This window comes from Notolepis coatsorum, assembly GCF_963971535.1.
Source record: "Notolepis coatsorum genome assembly, chromosome: 18".
Classification (NCBI taxonomy): Eukaryota; Metazoa; Chordata; class Actinopteri; order Aulopiformes; family Paralepididae; genus Notolepis; species Notolepis coatsorum.
This window is the reverse complement of record NC_140182.1, coordinates 44,853,355-44,870,920: the sequence shown is the minus strand read 5'-3', so window position 1 is coordinate 44,870,920 and position 17,566 is coordinate 44,853,355. Positions and strand designations below refer to the sequence as shown.

At 43.9% G+C, this 17,566-nt stretch overlaps 1 protein-coding gene across 1 annotated transcript in view; it reads left to right on the top strand.

Annotated features, from left to right (window-relative positions):
• LOC311245348 (uncharacterized protein) overlaps positions 1 to 17,566 on the top strand; it is a gene marked incomplete at its 5' end in the record, with an annotated part of 72,502 nt that overhangs the window by 6,337 nt on the left and 48,599 nt on the right. Inside the window, one exon of the mRNA XM_084335191.1 lies at positions 15,862 to 15,934. Coding sequence (XP_084191317.1) covers positions 15,862 to 15,934 — 73 coding nt within the window. The remainder of the gene's footprint in view (positions 1 to 15,861; positions 15,935 to 17,566) is intronic.

Here is a 17,566-nt window from a genome sequence, read left to right as displayed (position 1 = left end):
TCAACAACAATAAGAAGAATGTGAATAATAATAGGCTTAGGATATCCTAATTTCAGTGGCAAAATAATGGCATTGAAGAATGAAGATGAAGATGAAGAATAAGTATGATACTGACCCACAGTCTTACGTTTGAAACAAATTAAGAGGAAGCTTTTCATATTAAGCTATTAACATGGAATAAAAATGTATGTACTAATGGTAGTTTTGACTATTGACTACAAATTTGATACATTTTATTCATAATGTACTTGTTTTATTAGAGGTCCAAAAGTTCAGTACTGGAACTGAATTGTTTTAGCTCTTCTTGCTATTTATCTCCTCCTCCTTCTCCTTCTCCTATCACTTCCCCCACCCCTTCTCCTTCTCCTTTCCATTTGCACACCCCTTCTCCTTCTCCTTCTCATCGTCATTCTCCTTCCCTTCCTCCTCCTTCTCCCCCTCTTCCACTCCCCTTCCCATTCTCCTTCTCCTTTCACTCCCCATTTCCTGCCCCTTCTCCTCCTCCTTCTTCTTCCACTCCCCCTTCTCCTTCCACTCCCCCTTCTTCATCTCCTTCTCCTCCTTTCTCCTCCTCCTCATCCATCTCCTTCTTCGTCTTCTTCTTCTTCTTTCGCCTAAAGAGTATCTGCAGCTCAGAGACCCTGAAGTGAAAATCCATCCTCAAATATCCATACTTTACATTATGCAAGTCCAATGATCTTGGACAGTTCAGTCAGTATCTACAGTATAAACACAGACATCTGTCTCAGAAATCAGACCATCAAGGTTTGTTGTAATGTCATCAAGCGACACTTCCATTGTAAATGCCAACTAGTGACCGACTTTGTGGGCAAACATTTTTGTTTGAGATGTTACATGCAAATTAGTTTTATTTAAAAGTAGGGCTTACAGCTCTGAACCACCAAAGGTACCCATATCCGAGCAAAACCAATATAATGTAGAGCAGCTGCATGCCTATAAATCACATCAATATAATCCAAGACTGAAAGAAATACTGCGCCCGTCTTTATGCACTGCAATCTATTCTTAATGAGTGTGAATAGAGTGAAATCTATTTGCTAGCTACAGTAGTTCTGAAACTATAAGTGCAACAGAGAAGCTGGGAAAATTACATTAACATTCCACAATAAGCTTTTTCTGACATAATTGACATCATTGGACTGGTTCAAGGAACATACATATACTTGCCATCTTCCCCAGAGTCAGACGATTGATATCAGTTTCATCTCTGTGTGTCCAGTAGCCCCAGAGAGAGGTCCAGGAGCATGATAGCCTAGCTTAGCACAAGGAGTGGAAGCAGTAGGAAGCAGCTAGCCTAGCTCCATCAAAAGTCAAGAAATACAACTCATAACAATTCAAAAGCTAATGCATTCTCCACTTGCACAATGTGGGGGCATCATATCACATTGTGATACATATTACAACACATATAACTCAATTAGTATCGACGTGGCATCTGTTAGACCCATGTTTGATATTCTGGAAAGTTGAAAAAGTGACGATAAAGTTGTTTAATTGACGGGAGAAAAGTTGCTAAACTCAATGTATTGTGATGGGACCGGAAGAAGTCTGCAGGGCTAGAGACGTAACCGGATATGACACCCCCACATTGTGCAAGTGGAGAGAGATTAAATCAACCTTCTCGCCTGACAGGCATTTTAGCAAGAGGGCCTGGAGGCTTTAATAGCAAATAACTGGGTTATTTTATTTTCATAGTGAGGTTGCAAATGTATACTCCCTATTATTATTGTCTTGAAACTCCAGTAAAAATCCAACAGATTATAGATTTAGCTCAGTTTCAAAACTACTGTCAAAGCTATCTTTACTCTTTTTTTTTTATCCACTTTTTCTCCCATTTTCTATATTTTCTCCCATCCCAATTTCGTATCATCCAATTCAACCCTCCCCTGTCACGAACGCTGTTTCTTGCCTCCCACAAGCCGGCTGCAATGTGGACTAAGTCATACATAGCACAAGTCCCCTCCGGTACTTGAGGTAACAGCAGTCGCATCTTTTCACCTGTGCAGCTCGATCTCTCAGTGGCGAGGAGTAACGTGTGGGAGGCTCACGCTGCCCCCGACACTTCCTGATTCTACTGCGCAGGCGCACCAACCGACCTGTAGGAGTCGCTGTCCACAACGCCCGATCCCCACCCATCAGTTTCCCACCCCCTAATACGGCCAATGTGTATTAGTACGGACGACCAGCTAAACTGAAAGCAAATGTGGAGCGCTGGGCTCGAACAGGCAAGCCCAGCGTCTACAGATTTCGTGGCGAGCGCCTTGCCCACTACGCCACGTAGCCGCCCAAAGCTATCTTTACTCTTTATGTTATTGTTTTTATGTAACATTATATTTTCAATAGACTATTGTAAGGAATACCATAGACCATTTTTCAAAATTATATAAAACTATAGTTATTCCAAAATGTTTAAATATACATATAAAATAAATACTTATATTTAGACCTAAACCATTTCTAAATTGTACTTAGGAGCAATAGGCAGCTGTTGATTGTGGGCAGAACTTGGAAATATTTTCAAATCCTTCAAAACTTAATTTGACAATATACTACCACGCCGCGCTAGGTAGCTAGCAGGCAGCTACTGTATGTATATGCGCCCAACTGTTATGCACATAACAAGTGCGCATGTCACTAGAGGGTTTGATAGACAGCTTGCTCGTTCCAATCACTTGGTCATTCGTTTAATTGGATATCATTGTTTTAGCTCCTGCCCCTTACCGGAACAAAATATGTATTACTAGTACTATTGATTACTGTCGAGATATAATAACAAATCTTTTTTTTTTATCTACTTTTTCTCCCCATTTTCTCCCATCCCAATTTCGTATTATCCAATTCTACCCTCCCTTGTCTCGAACGTTGTTAGACCATGCCTCCCACTGGTCGGCTGCAATGTGGACGAAGCCTTGCATCACGTGTCCCCTCCGGTACACGAGGAGGCAGCCGTCGCATCTTTTCAGCTGCACAGCGCGATCTCTCAGCGGCAAGGAGTAACGCGTGGGAGGCTCAGGCTGCCCCCGTTGCTTCCTGATTCTGCTGTACAGGCGCACCAACCGACCTGTAGGAGTCGCTGTCCACAACGTCCGATCCCCACCTACCGGCTTTCCCACCCCCTAATACTGCCGATTGTATTAGTATGAACGACCAGCCAAGCCGGAAGCAACGCCGAGAGCTGGGCTCGAACCCAGCATCTCCTGCGTTAGTGGCGAGCGCCTTGCCCACTGTGCCACTTAGCCGCCCTATATAATAACAAATCTAAAATGTTGCCAAAAATCTGCGGCCGCCTATTGATCCTTTAAACTGTATTTTCATTCAGGTCCAAGACACCGCAGTGGTAAGTGATGAAAATCAAGGATAAAACATCTGACCCCTAGTATTGCCGTGTTTGTGGATGCCATGCAATTTCCACTCTCTGGACCAGCTGTGTTATATACTAATAACACATCTTGAACAAATGCTGTGTTGAAAAGTACCCAAATGCAACATTTGTTGCTCCAATTATATAATATATATTGGGATGTACCTGGTTTAAGCAGTTGAGTGTAAAATGTTTAACACATCCTCTTTTGCTGTTAGATAGTGTTAGTGCTAACATTAGATAGCTACCAAAGGTTTGAGCTAATGTCAGCTGCCGAATGTGGTACAGTATATATATATATAACGGCAAACGAGGATGTTAGGTGTTTTGAATTGTGGGATAGATAGAACATCAACTTCAGGAGAACCATGTTAATACAAACTAGTTTTTATATAGCGTTAGGGGAAAGGTTATGCTAAGGATGGCTCCAGTGAGCCATGATTTCAGAAACGCCCCCCCTATAAAAATAAATGGTGAAAAACAGTTTAACGATCTAACTCCACAATTCAGTACTTTCTAACATATATAATGTCTTTAGAAACAAATCTCAACTTTTGCTTTACCCGTACATGAATAATTCCATAGATACTGCGATAAATACCTCGTCTCTCCATCCCTCTTGACTTAGCCGCGCCCCCCGCCCCACCACTGCCTCCCAGTTTGCTCCAGTTGCCCCCTCCATCATCTGTAAACTCATCAGCTCATCCAAACCCACAACCTGCTCTCTCAACCCCCTCCCCTGCTGATATGCCTCCCTATCCTATGCCCCTACCTCACCAACCTCTTCAATTCCTCACTGTCCCATGGAATTGCCCCCTTCAACTTCAACGCTGACACTGTCACCCCAATCCTCCAGAAACCTGGTCTTGATGCATCCTGCCCCAACCACTACTGGCCAATCTCCAATCTGCCCTTCCTCTCAAAAACCCTGGAATGCTTCATCACCACACAACTCCAAACCCACCTGCACTCCAATAACCTATTTGTACCCCTCCAGTCGCCCACTCCACAGCACAGAAACGGCCCTCCTCAAAGTTCTCAATGACCTCCTTACCTCTGCTGACACCGGAGCCCTTAACCCTTTCACTGCCACACTACAGAAGGTTAACCCTTTACTATCACACTACCGACAACCTGCTGTTGTGTGGCAGTGAAATGGTTAACCTTCTGTGTATTGTCGCAGTGAAAGGGTTAACCGTTTGGTAGTGCAGCAGTGAAAGGGTTAACATCCTCATCCTCCTGACCTGAGTCCAGCCTTCGATACAGTGAGCCTCAACATCCTGCTCACCAGACTTGAACACCTTGGAATTGAAGGCACCGCACTCAGCTGGCTCCGGCCTTATCTCTCCAACAGATCACACTTTCTCTGTCTCATCCACTGTCTCATCCACTGTCTCGTCCACTGTCTCATCCACTGTCTCGTCCACTGTCTCGTCCACTGTCTCATCCACTGTCTCGTCCACTGTCTCATCCACTGTCTCGTCCACTGTCTCGTCCACTGTCTCGTCCACTGTCTCATCCACTGTCTCATCCACTGTCTCGTCCACTGTCTCATCCACTGTCTCGTCCACTGTCTCGTCCACTGTCTCGTCCACTGTCTCGTCCACTGTCTCATCCACTGTCTCGTCCACTGTCTCGTCCACTGTCTCATCCACTGTCTCGTCCACTGTCTCATCCACTGTCTCATCCACTGTCTCGTCCACTGTCTCGTCCACTGTCTCGTCCACTGTCTCGTCCACTGTCTCGTCCACTGTCTCGTCCACTGTCTCGTCCACTGTCTCATCCACTGTCTCGTCCACTGTCTCATCCACTGTCTCATCCACTGTCTCGTCCACTGTCTCGTCCACTGTCTCGTCCACTGTCTCGTCCACTGTCTCATCCACTGTCTCATCCACTGTCTCGTCCACTGTCTCGTCCACTGTCTCGTCCACTGTCTCATCCACTGTCTCGTCCACTGTCTCGTCCACTGTCTCGTCCACTGTCTCGTCCACTGTCTCGTCCACTGTCTCGTCCACTGTCTCGTCCACTGTCTCGTCCACTGTCTCGTCCACTGTCTCGTCCACTGTCTCGTCCACTGTCTCGTCCACTGTCTCGTCCACTGTCTCATCCACTGTCTCATCCACTGTCTAATCCATTGTCTCATCCACTGTCTCGTCCACTGTCTCGTCCACTGTCTCATCCATTGTTTCATCCACTGTCTCATCCACTGTCTCATCCACTGTCTCATCCACTGTCTCATCCACTGTCTCGTCCACTGTCTCATCCACTGTCTCATCCACTGTCTCATCCACTGTCTCGTCCACTGTCTCATCCACTGTCTCGTCCACTGTCTCGTCCACTGTCTCGTCCACTGTCTCGTCCACTGTCTCGTCCACTGTCTCCTCTCGTCCACTGTCTCATCCACTGTCTCATCCACTGTCTCATCCACTGTCTCATCCACTGTCTCGTCCACTGTCTCGTCCACTGTCTCGTCCACTGTCTCATCCACTGTCTCGTCCACTGTCTCGTCCACTGTCTCGTCCACTGTCTCGTCCACTGTCTCGTCCACTGTCTCATCCACTGTCTCGTCCACTGTCTCGTCCACTGTCTCGTCCACTGTCTCATCCACTGTCTCGTCCACTGTCTCGTCCACTGTCTCGTCCACTGTCTCGTCCACTGTCTCGTCCACTGTCTCGTCCACTGTCTCATCCACTGTCTCGTCCACTGTCTCATCCACTGTCTCGTCCACTGTCTCGTCCACTGTCTCGTCCACTGTCTCATCCACTGTCTCGTCCACTGTCTCGTCCACTGTCTCGTCCACTGTCTCGTCCACTGTCTCCTCTCGTCCACTGTCTCATCCACTGTCTCATCCACTGTCTCATCCACTGTCTCATCCACTGTCTCGTCCACTGTCTCGTCCACTGTCTCGTCCACTGTCTCGTCCACTGTCTCGTCCACTGTCTCATCCACTGTCTCGTCCACTGTCTCGTCCACTGTCTCATCCACTGTCTCGTCCACTGTCTCATCCACTGTCTCATCCACTGTCTCATCCACTGTCTCATCCACTGTCTCATCCACTGTCTCGTCCACTGTCTCATCCACTGTCTCGTCCACTGTCTCGTCCACTGTCTCATCCACTGTCTCATCCACTGTCTCGTCCACTGTCTCGTCCACTGTCTCATCCACTGTCTCATCCACTGTCTCGTACACTGTCTCGTCCACTGTCTCGTCCACTGTCTCGTCCACTGTCTCGTCCACTGTCTCATCCACTGTCTCGTCCACTGTCTCATCCACTGTCTCGTCCACTGTCTCATCCACTGTCTCGTCCACTGTCTCATCCACTGTCTCATCCACTGTCTCATCCACTGTCTCATCCACTGTCTCATCCACTGTCTCGTCCACTGTCTCATCCACTGTCTCATCCACTGTCTCATCCACTGTCTCGTCCACTGTCTCATCCACTGTCTCGTCCACTGTCTCATCCACTGTCTCATCCACTGTCTCGTCCACTGTCTCATCCACTGTCTCGTCCACTGTCTCGTCCACTGTCTCGTCCACTGTCTCATCCACTGTCTCGTCCACTGTCTCATCCACTGTCTAATCCACTGTCTCGTCCACTGTCTCGTCCACTGTCTCGTCCACTGTCTCGTCCACTGTCTCGTCCACTGTCTCGTCCACTGTCTCATCCACTGTCTCGTCCACTGTCTCGTCCACTGTCTCGTCCACTGTCTCGTCCACTGTCTCGTCCACTGTCTCGTCCACTGTCTCATCCACTGTCTCATCCACTGTCTCGTCCACTGTCTCATCCACTGTCTCGTCCACTGTCTCGTCCACTGTCTCGTCCACTGTCTCATCCACTGTCTCATCCACTGTCTCGTCCACTGTCTCATCCACTGTCTCGTCCACTGTCTCGTCCACTGTCTCGTCCACTGTCTCGTCCACTGTCTCGTCCACTGTCTCGTCCACTGTCTCATCCACTGTCTCATCCACTGTCTCATCCACTGTCTCGTCCACTGTCTCGTCCACTGTCTCGTCCACTGTCTCGTCCACTGTCTCGTCCACTGTCTCATCCACTGTCTCATCCACTGTCTCGTCCACTGTCTCGTCCACTGTCTCGTCCACTGTCTCATCCACTGTCTCGTCCACTGTCTCATCCACTGTCTCATCCACTGTCTCATCCACTGTCTCGTCCACTGTCTCATCCACTGTCTCGTCCACTGTCTCGTCCACTGTCTCGTCCACTGTCTCGTCCACTGTGTTCCCCAAGGTTCTGTACTCTGCCTATTCCTTTTCATCATCTACATCCTCCATCTCTGTCAGCCTGGACTTCCATTGCTATGCTGATGACACTCAGATATACCTCAGCTCCAAATCCCCCCACAACCCACGCCTCTCTCACATCGGCTCCTGCTTGACTGCAATTAAAAGCCTGGATGCAACAAAAATGTCCTCAAACTTAACAACTGACCTCCTCATCGGCTCCAAGTCCACCTTCAGCAGAATCAACAACATCACACTCACCATTGATGGCACCACTGTTTCCCTTTCCTTCCAGGCACCAAACCCTGACACCGCATCACCCAGTCCTAAAAGACTTTGGCTTCTTGTCTCCCATCGGATCAATTACAAAACCCTTCACCAACCCGCCCTCCCAAATCTCACTGACCTCCTACCAACCCGCTCGGTCCCTCAGATCCACCTCAGTTTCCCTTCTCTCCACCCCCTTTGCTCCCCCAATGTACAGTTTCTTCGTCAAATATATACTCTCTTTTTTAGACTCTTTTTGTATCACAAACAGTACTGTATTTGTAAATCTGGTATGTCATAAATGTATAGATGTAGCAGTACTGTCATGTATGTCATATATGTTATGATGAATTGAAAATGGGGGACCCTGATGTAAACAAGACGAAAGTCTTTCTCTGGTCTGCATTTGTGTGTATTGAGCTGTACTGTATTGTACCCATTCTGCAATCTGTTAAGTCAATTTTCAATCAATCAATCAATATCAGAGTCCCTCACAGTTTTCCAATCGAGCCTCAAGACCCATCTTCTTTTAACCCCCCCTCCACACACACACACACACACACACACACACACACACACACACACACACACACACACACACACACACACACACACACACACACACACACACACACACACACACACACACACACACACTATCATTTCATGGTCTCGTGAAATGATATGAAGGTGAACTTTTATATTATGAAATCATTACAATGACAAAATAATTAGAATTACAATAAAGTGATAAATATATTCAAATTTGTGGTGTCATTGTGGGCCACAGAACATCCTGCTGTGCCACAAAGAACTAGGCTATGTGTAAACTGATTTGAATATAAATGTCTATTCCACTCATGGAATATATGTATTCTGGCAGGATGTATTTCTATTTTACATTTATTTTTATTTTCCTTTAGGTTTATGATGTAGTAGAAATGCCAGGTATGTATTTTATTATGATCTTTTTATAATGTTTTATTTGTATCTATCCATCATTTGCTTCTATTAACCAATGTTAAAAGAAAAGTAAAACATATTTCGAAATATGTCAAAAAATATTTTTTTTAGACATACTGTACTTGCAAAATATAGTGGATTAAGTATAGGGGTGGTGCATACATTAGGGACAATTTGTTGGAAATAACGCTTAGCCTCGCTTTCTCCTTGATACAATTACAAGAAAATTAACATACTTTCTGTGATTGGTTGTCAGATTATGATCCCTACCCAAACATCCCAGTGGTAGAGATGTTGACTGAGGACGAGATGTCAGAGGTCGAACCGCCTTCATCGTTCCCTCCAACGTAAGGCAGACACGCACACACACACACACACACACACACACACACACACACACACACACACACACACACACACACACACACACACACACACACACACACACACACACACACACACACACACACACACACACACACACACACACACACACACACACACACACACACACACACACACACACACACACACACACACACACACACACACACACACACACACACAAGATACATTTGGAATCAAACATACACACAAATGTACAGTATATATTTTGGTAATTGTGGGAAAAGGGGAAATTAATACAGACTGTGTGATTATCCAGATTAACCAGTTAATGTGTACATTTCCTGTTGGGTCTGTAGATGTGAGATTTACTGCTTTAATGTGGGTGGGAAAAAGCATCACAGCTGTGTGCATGTCGATGACATGGTAAGCACATTTAGTTTAAATGAGTAATTGAAACAGATTAAGATATCAACCACCAAGTGAGTTTCAGCAAGTGATCTCTATTTTAGGTTAAAGTTAGGCATGAGGTCTCCAGTAAAGTTAAGGTTAAAAGTAGGGTAAGGGTTATTGAGGCTAATAATCTGTTAATATGGCTCTACTACAATGAACCCTTGATGGCTGATATCCTAATCTGTTTAAATTATTCACTACAACACTTAAAGGGGCACCTCACCAAAAAACAATGCTGATTTATTTGCACATAATCTCACACATTCATTGAGAGTAAATGAGTTTGAAAATGGCCACCGGTGATGTTATCAGGGTCATTGAATCCTTGTGTTGTGTTAATTACAGCTCCATGAAATGATGTAGATGAAAAGAGGAAATAGCAATACCATGTCTTATGATTTCATTGAGCTGTAATTAACACAACATTCACAACACAGGTGATTCAAAATGTGACCCTACATGGAATGTACACATTCACCAGTTAATATATACATTCACCTAAACCCTCCTACTCCTACAGGCCCATTTAGAAAATCCCTGAACATGAATTTGCATCGGTTTGTGATAGATTATTAGTTACTGGGTATTTTAAAGTACCTCATAATTGGTACGATTTTGAAGCTAACAACTAGGGCTTTCCAATGATATAAAATATGTGTCAATCAATATTATTATTCTTCATATGTAGTTGCACTTGAACTTGTTGAACTTAAACTTGAAGATAAAAATGGATTTTCAAGCACTTTCCTTACTTGGGATCAGAGAAATTAGAGTATGGAATGTAGACAATCTTGTTGGCAATATAGAACAGCTGACAGACTAGAAATAGCATCTATTGTTAAAAAGTTATGAATTAATTAATGAAACTAGATTAGATTAAAAAAAAATCTTTGTTTTTACATATTAGATATTATTCATAACAAAATGTCATGTGTGTGTTAAAAATTGTCTTCAAACTTACCCCGTTCTCTTCCTAGAGCCTTGTCTTCCTCCATACTCTCTGCCTCCCTAGAAGCATCTTCCCTGGGGGCGAAGGGTAGCCAGAGCCCTCTGGATCTCGACTTCCTTGTTGTTAGCCAGCTGTCATCTCGACTTCCTTGTTGTTAGCCAGCTGTCATCCTCCGTTCTGGGTTGATACAAATTAAATATATTATATATAGAATATGACCCAGTAATGAATCAACTAAATACAGCAATGTGGTTATTTGAAAACATTGCATTCACTAAATAAATACGTTGTCTGTTGGGCACGAGCGGGCGCTCACCGCGTCGTGGGCGTGCACACAGTATGAGCAACGTTAGCTTCCAGCTCAAATTTTATTAAATATATTATATATAGAATATGACCCAGTAACTAAATACAGCAATGTGGCTATTTGAAAACATTGCATTCGCTAAATAAATGTCACAGCTTCACCTTCGCCAACTTAGCCCACAGCTATCATCTAGCAGCAGCAGACTGAGACCGACACACAAAGCACGTTTCCTGTTTTTTTTTCAGACATTGTATCGGTACTTTTAGAAACAAGCTTTTTGAGTGGAAAATATTACCAAAATCTCTGGAAAAACATCTCACAAGCACTATAGACTGTCAGAAACTTTAACGAATGCTATAATATGGCAAATAATTGCCTATAAAGAGTACTTACACTGCCGTTTCAAACTGCATGCAGGGCTCATAATCCTGGGAAGAAAATTATTCCATGACCGCTCGCTATGGGGCTTGCGGAGTAGCCCATGTAAAAAAAATCTGCATCTGCCCTAAACTGCCTGTATGGGAAGAATTCGCCTGGCAACAGGCTCTAGCTGGCGTCGACGCCTAGGTAGCGCCAGGAGTTTTTTTTAAATATACACATTAACCAGTTAATATACGCATCCACTAGTTATTATATGCATTCACCAGTTATTATACGCATTCACCAGTTATTATACGCATTCACCAGTTAATATACACATTCACCAGTTAATATACACATTCACCAGTTAATATACACATTAACCAGTTAATATACGCATTCATTTGTTAATCTTGCCTAGGGACTGCAGTTGAAAACTAGTTACCCAGCTAACACTGGCATATTGACAGTGGTGGTACTTTGTCTCATTACTTTCTTTTATATATTATATATATACACATTTACCAGTTAATATACACAATCACCTCGGAGTTGGTGAATGTATCACACACACAAACACGCATCCACACACATAGAACATGAACATGAACACAGTGGCTCGGGAGGTAGAGCAGTTGATGCCCGCTCCTCCCGGGCAGCGTGTCGAAGTGTCCTTGAGCAAGACACTTAACCCCTAATTGCTCTTGATGTGCAGGTTGGCACCTTGCATGGTTGCCTCTGCCATCGGTGTGTGAATGTGTGGAACAAATTGTAAAGCACTCTCTCTCTCTCTCTCTCTCTCTCTCTCTCTCTCTCTCTCTCTCTCTCTCTCTCTCTCTCTCTCTCTCTTTATGCTGTAGAATGGTGAACTGGATAAAGCTGGCCATGCCGCAGCCTGCAGTGATTCTGCCTCCAGGAGCTGTACCCATAGAACCTCAAGTCGGGTCCGGTCGCTCCTCCCTGGACAAATGTACACACACACACACACACACACACACAACACACACGCACACACACACACACACACACACAATGCTTATTTTTTATTTACTCTTGAGTATGTCTTTCCTCTCTAGTTCTGACTTCACCGCCTGAGTCTCTGAGTGCCATTTCTCTTGATACTGATGGAAAGGCCTCTGGGTATGTTGTCACCACAGCACCACATAAGGTAGCAGATTAGAACATACTGTTGAACACTAGAACATACTGTAGGACACTAGAACATACTGTATAACACTAGAACATACTGTAGAACACTAGAACATACTGTAGAACACTAGAACATACTGTAGAACACTAGAACATACTGTAGCAGGCTAGAACATACTGTAGAACACTAGAACATACTGTAGAACACTAGAACATACTGTAGCAGACTAGAACATACTGTAGAACACTAGAACATACTGTAGAACACTAGAACATACTGTAGCAGACTAGAACATACTGTAGAACACTAGAACATACTGTAGAACACTAGAACATACTGTAGAACACTATAACATACTGTAGAACACTAGAACATACTGTAGAACACTAGAACATACTGTAGAACACTATAACATACTGTAGCAGACTAGAACATACTGTAGCAGGCTAGAACATACTGTAGGACACTAGAACATACTGTAGGACACTAGAACATACTGTAGAACACTATAACATACTGTAGCAGACTAGAACATACTGTAGGACACTAGAACATACTGTAGAACACTAGAACATACTGTAGCAGACCAGATCAGAACCGTTGGACATAGTATGTGGGGTGCCTCAAGGATACATTTTAGGTCCTCTATTATTTTTGATATAATTATGTCAATGACATGCCAGCATCTGTGAAATGTAAACTATTATTGTATGCAGATGATTCAACACTTCTGGTGCCAGGATGTCAGGGAGATTGAGAGAGCTCTGAGTTCTGAGCTAGAAAGTGCCAGAGAGTGGCTCATAGATAACAAGCTGTCCATTCACCTAGGCAAGACTGAGTCGATCCTTTTTGGCACAACAAGGAGATTAGGCAAAGTCGATTACATGGAAGTCTCCTGTAACGGAGCAGTAGTCACAGGGAAAACTAGCGTCAAATACCAAGGACACATACATCTGTCTCAAGACTAGTCCTGCATGTATCAACAAATGCACATGTTGTGAATTTATGTGTGCCATTATTACTACCAAATGTAATAATTGTGGAATATTACTATAATGAGCTGTGTGTGTATGAACCAAGAATCTCACTGTAATGTACCTGTACTTTATACTAGGGCTGTCAGTTTATCGTGTTAATTAGATTAATTAATTACACAGCAAATTATCGCGTTATGAAAATTAACTAAAAAAAAGAAAAAAATAATTTTTAAATTTTTTATAAATCTCATTCATTCCATAAGAACGTAGAATAAACATTTACAAACTTTTTTTTTAAATGGTCCATTTGCATGTTCTTGGTATCTGATTCTAGGGACATCTATGGATCTCAGGGAATGTATTCCCAGTGTCAGAAATACTGTGTCTGTTACTAGGCTTAAATAAGGAGTAAATTGTAATGAACCAAATGAGAATATCACTTCAAATTATTTATTATTTGACTGTGAATAACACCATGCTAAAAATGGACCATATATGAAAAATCTAAGCAAATGAATAAAAGGAAGATGATTAAACAGAAGGTTTTGTAAGTAAGTAAGTAAGTAAGTAAGTATTTATAAAGCACCTTTCATACATGTCATGTAGCTCAAAGTGCTGTACACAAACATAGGCATATATAACGATAAAAGCAATAAAGTCACAGTGATCAGTTAAGATCAATGTTTTAAATAAAAAATAAAAAATAACGTAAAAATGAAAACAGTCATTTGCGGACCAGTTTGGGAGAACAGGTCCGCACAAACATGTCCGTTCAGTAGCAACCGGAAGTAGGAAATGCACTAAACCAATGCACTTGTACAGTAGGTACAGTAGCAATGTTAGCTCTCATAACGTTAGTATAGTTACGTTTTTATTAGTGGTCGTGTATTGTATGTACAGTACTGTAGATACAGTACTGAATTCTGCCATCCGGACACATGCAATTTGAAATATGATTATAGAATATAAAATAGCAGGCCTAAAATGGTTATGCGATTAAAATGCGATTAATTAGATTAATTAATTACAAATCCTGTAATTAATTAGATTCATTTTTTTTATTCGCCTGACAGCACTACTTTATACGTGACAAATAAACTACTACTACTACTACTACTACTAGAGCAGTCTCTCTCATGTGAATCTAGTCTACTACTACTAGAGCAGTCTCTCTCATGTGAATCTAGTGCTGCCAACATTATATACAAGCTTGCAGGCAAACATAAATTCCTGTATCGGAATACCAGGCTTTTTGAACTTGCTGTTAAAAAGCTGTTAGTGTCATCCTTGCTTCAGTGTCATTTTGACTATGTGAGCGCAGCATGGTACTGTCGACTACATTTTTTAAATAAACTTCACGTGATGCAAAACAACACTATTCGGTATAGGTGTGCCTCCCAGAACGCATGTAGGAAGTGCCGAATTCATAAAGGTGGGGCTGCTACCAGTGCACCTCAGGGTTGAACAGATAAAACTGAACCACATGTTCAACATAGTAAATGGTACAGCCCCAAGCTATCTGAAGTATCAGATCCATAATGGTCCACATGCAGCATGGACAGGCCAGTGTTCGCTCTTGTAAGGTGCCGCGGGTCAAATCTATGGCTCAGAGCAAATTTTTCTACACCGGGATCTCAACGTGGAACAGCCTTCCACTTAGGATAAAACTGTCAGGATCTAGAGGAATATTTAAAGGTCAGGTTTGCTAATTTCTCTGGGGTAAAGTGGCCGGATAGCTGTCAGGTCATACTTGGATTATTGTTTTAATGATGGTATAAGAAATGCGCTATTTTATGGTATTTGGTCAGGATGTTATTGTCTTGTTTTTAGATATGTAGAATATGGATTTGTTGTATTGGACTTTGCTTTATGTGTTGTTTTATGTTATTTGTATATACATGTCCTTTGGTCAGAACATCGGGGACCATGCTGGAAATAAGTGTTGTCACTTTTGCATGTCATCCCTTGGATTTGTTGTGTCTTTGGATCCATAAATAAAATCAATCAATCAATCAATCAATCAATACAGGTAGAATCTGTAATGCAGTCAAAGAGCGACCTCTAGGCAAATAAGTCCCGCTGGGTATTATACTATGATTTCATCTGATGGTGTGGGTTTTGTTACTTATTATAGTGTGAATTTCTCCAGACCTCTCTTGGCTGAGACTGAGGTGTGGCCAGCTATAGCAACCTCTTCCTTATACCCACTCAAATCCAACCCACACATCAGACCAAAACAAAATAATTTAAACCAAGCGGGCGCTGTTTGATGGAATGACAGTTTCCTTAAATTGAGAGTTTACATGGTTCTCTATGCCGAGAGAAAGTTCCAATCATTAGTGACTCACTACTATAGATAAACTATATATTATTGTTTCTCGCAGAGGGGATCAAGGGTCATTCAAAACACTAGTCCCCCATAATTCACACTATGTCTCTATTTCATTTCTCTACCTGTCTTTCCTGCAGTGTGGTTGGCTGGTTCTTCTCAGGACTGGGTCTCAAGATGCCTCAGCCTATTACTAGAACCAAAGACGAGATGGTAGGTTAGCAGGACCAGCTGATGTTTGACATGTGGGTTTTTTTCTCGTTTGATTTTTACCTTTATTTATCCAGGAAATGTAATAGGAGCACAATTGCTCTTTTCCTTTTCAGCAAAACAGTGCTTTACACATGTTGTCCCTTTAGTGCCTTGCTCAAGGGCAGCTCAACTGTTGATGTTGTTTTTGTGGAGGGGAGAGAGCAACTGTGAACCATTTAGTTACAAGCCCACTTTTTTTTACTTTTAGGCTACTGTTGCCCCCAAACAAGGTGGACATACTTGCAAATCAGTGGCTGGGTAGTGTAGAGGTAAAAGCACCGGGTCGGCTGGGTAGTGTATAGGTAAAAGCACTGGGTCGGCTGGGTAGTGTAGAGGTAAAAGCACTGGGTCGGCTGGGTAGTGTAGAGGTAAAAGCACTGGGTCAGCTGGGTAGTGTAGAGGTAAAAGCACTGGGTCAGCTGGGTAGTGTATAGGTAAAAGCACTGGGTCGGCTGGGTAGTGTAGAGGTAAAAGCACCGGGTCGGCTGGGTAGTGTAGAGGTAAAAGCACCGGGTCAGCTGGGTAGTGTAGAGGTAAAAGCACTGGGTCGGCTGGGTAGTGTAGAGGTAAAAGCACTGGGTCGGCTGGGTAGTGTAGAGGTAAAAGCACTGGGTCGGCTGGGTAGTGTAGAGGTAAAAGCACTGGGTCGGCTGGGTAGTGTAGAGGTAAAAGCACTGGGTCGGCTGGGTAGTGTAGAGGTAAAAGCACTGGGTCGGCTGGGTAGTGTAGAGGTAAAAGCACTGGGTCAGCTGGGTAGTGTAGAGGTAAAAGCACTGGGTTGTCTGGGTAGTGTAGAGGTAAAAGCACTGGGTCGGCTGGGTAGTGTAGAGGTAAAAGCACTCACCTACCACCGCAGAGACCTGGGTTCAATCCCCAGTAGCCATACTTCCAGCTTGGTCAGATATTCAAATGAACCCAATTGGCAGTGTTCGTGGAGTGGGGTATTAATCCTGGTTGTTGTTGGGTATTACTACTGGTTGGTCAGGACGCATTCAGCATGAAGGGGATCTGGGGGAGATAGCGTGAACCTCCACGTGCATGATGCTTTCCCAGTGAAACTCCTCGCTGTCAGGTGAAAAGAAGCGGCTGGTGTCTCCATATGTACAGTATCATATCATGTGGTAGTCTACACCCTCCCCAGACCGACAGAGGAGGCATGTGGTAGTCTACATGCTACCCAGACCGACAGAGGAGGCATGTGGTACTGTGGTAGTCTACACCCTCCCCAGACCGACAGAGGAGGCATGTGGTAGTCTACACCCTCCCCAGACCGACAGAGGAGGCATGTGGTAGTCTAGACGCTACCCAGACCGACAGAGGAGGCATGTGGTAGTCTACACGCTACCCAGACCGACAGAGGATGCATGTGCTACTGTGGTAGTCTACACCCTCCCCGGACCGACAGAGGAGGCATGTGTTAGTCTACACCCTCCCCAGACCGACAGAGGAGGCATGTGGTAGTCTACACCCTACCCAGACCGACAGAGGAGGCATGTGGTAGTCTACGCTCCCCAGACCGACAGAGGAGGCATGTGGTACTGTGGTAGTCTACACCCTCCCCAGACTGACAGAGGAGGCATGTGGTACACCCTC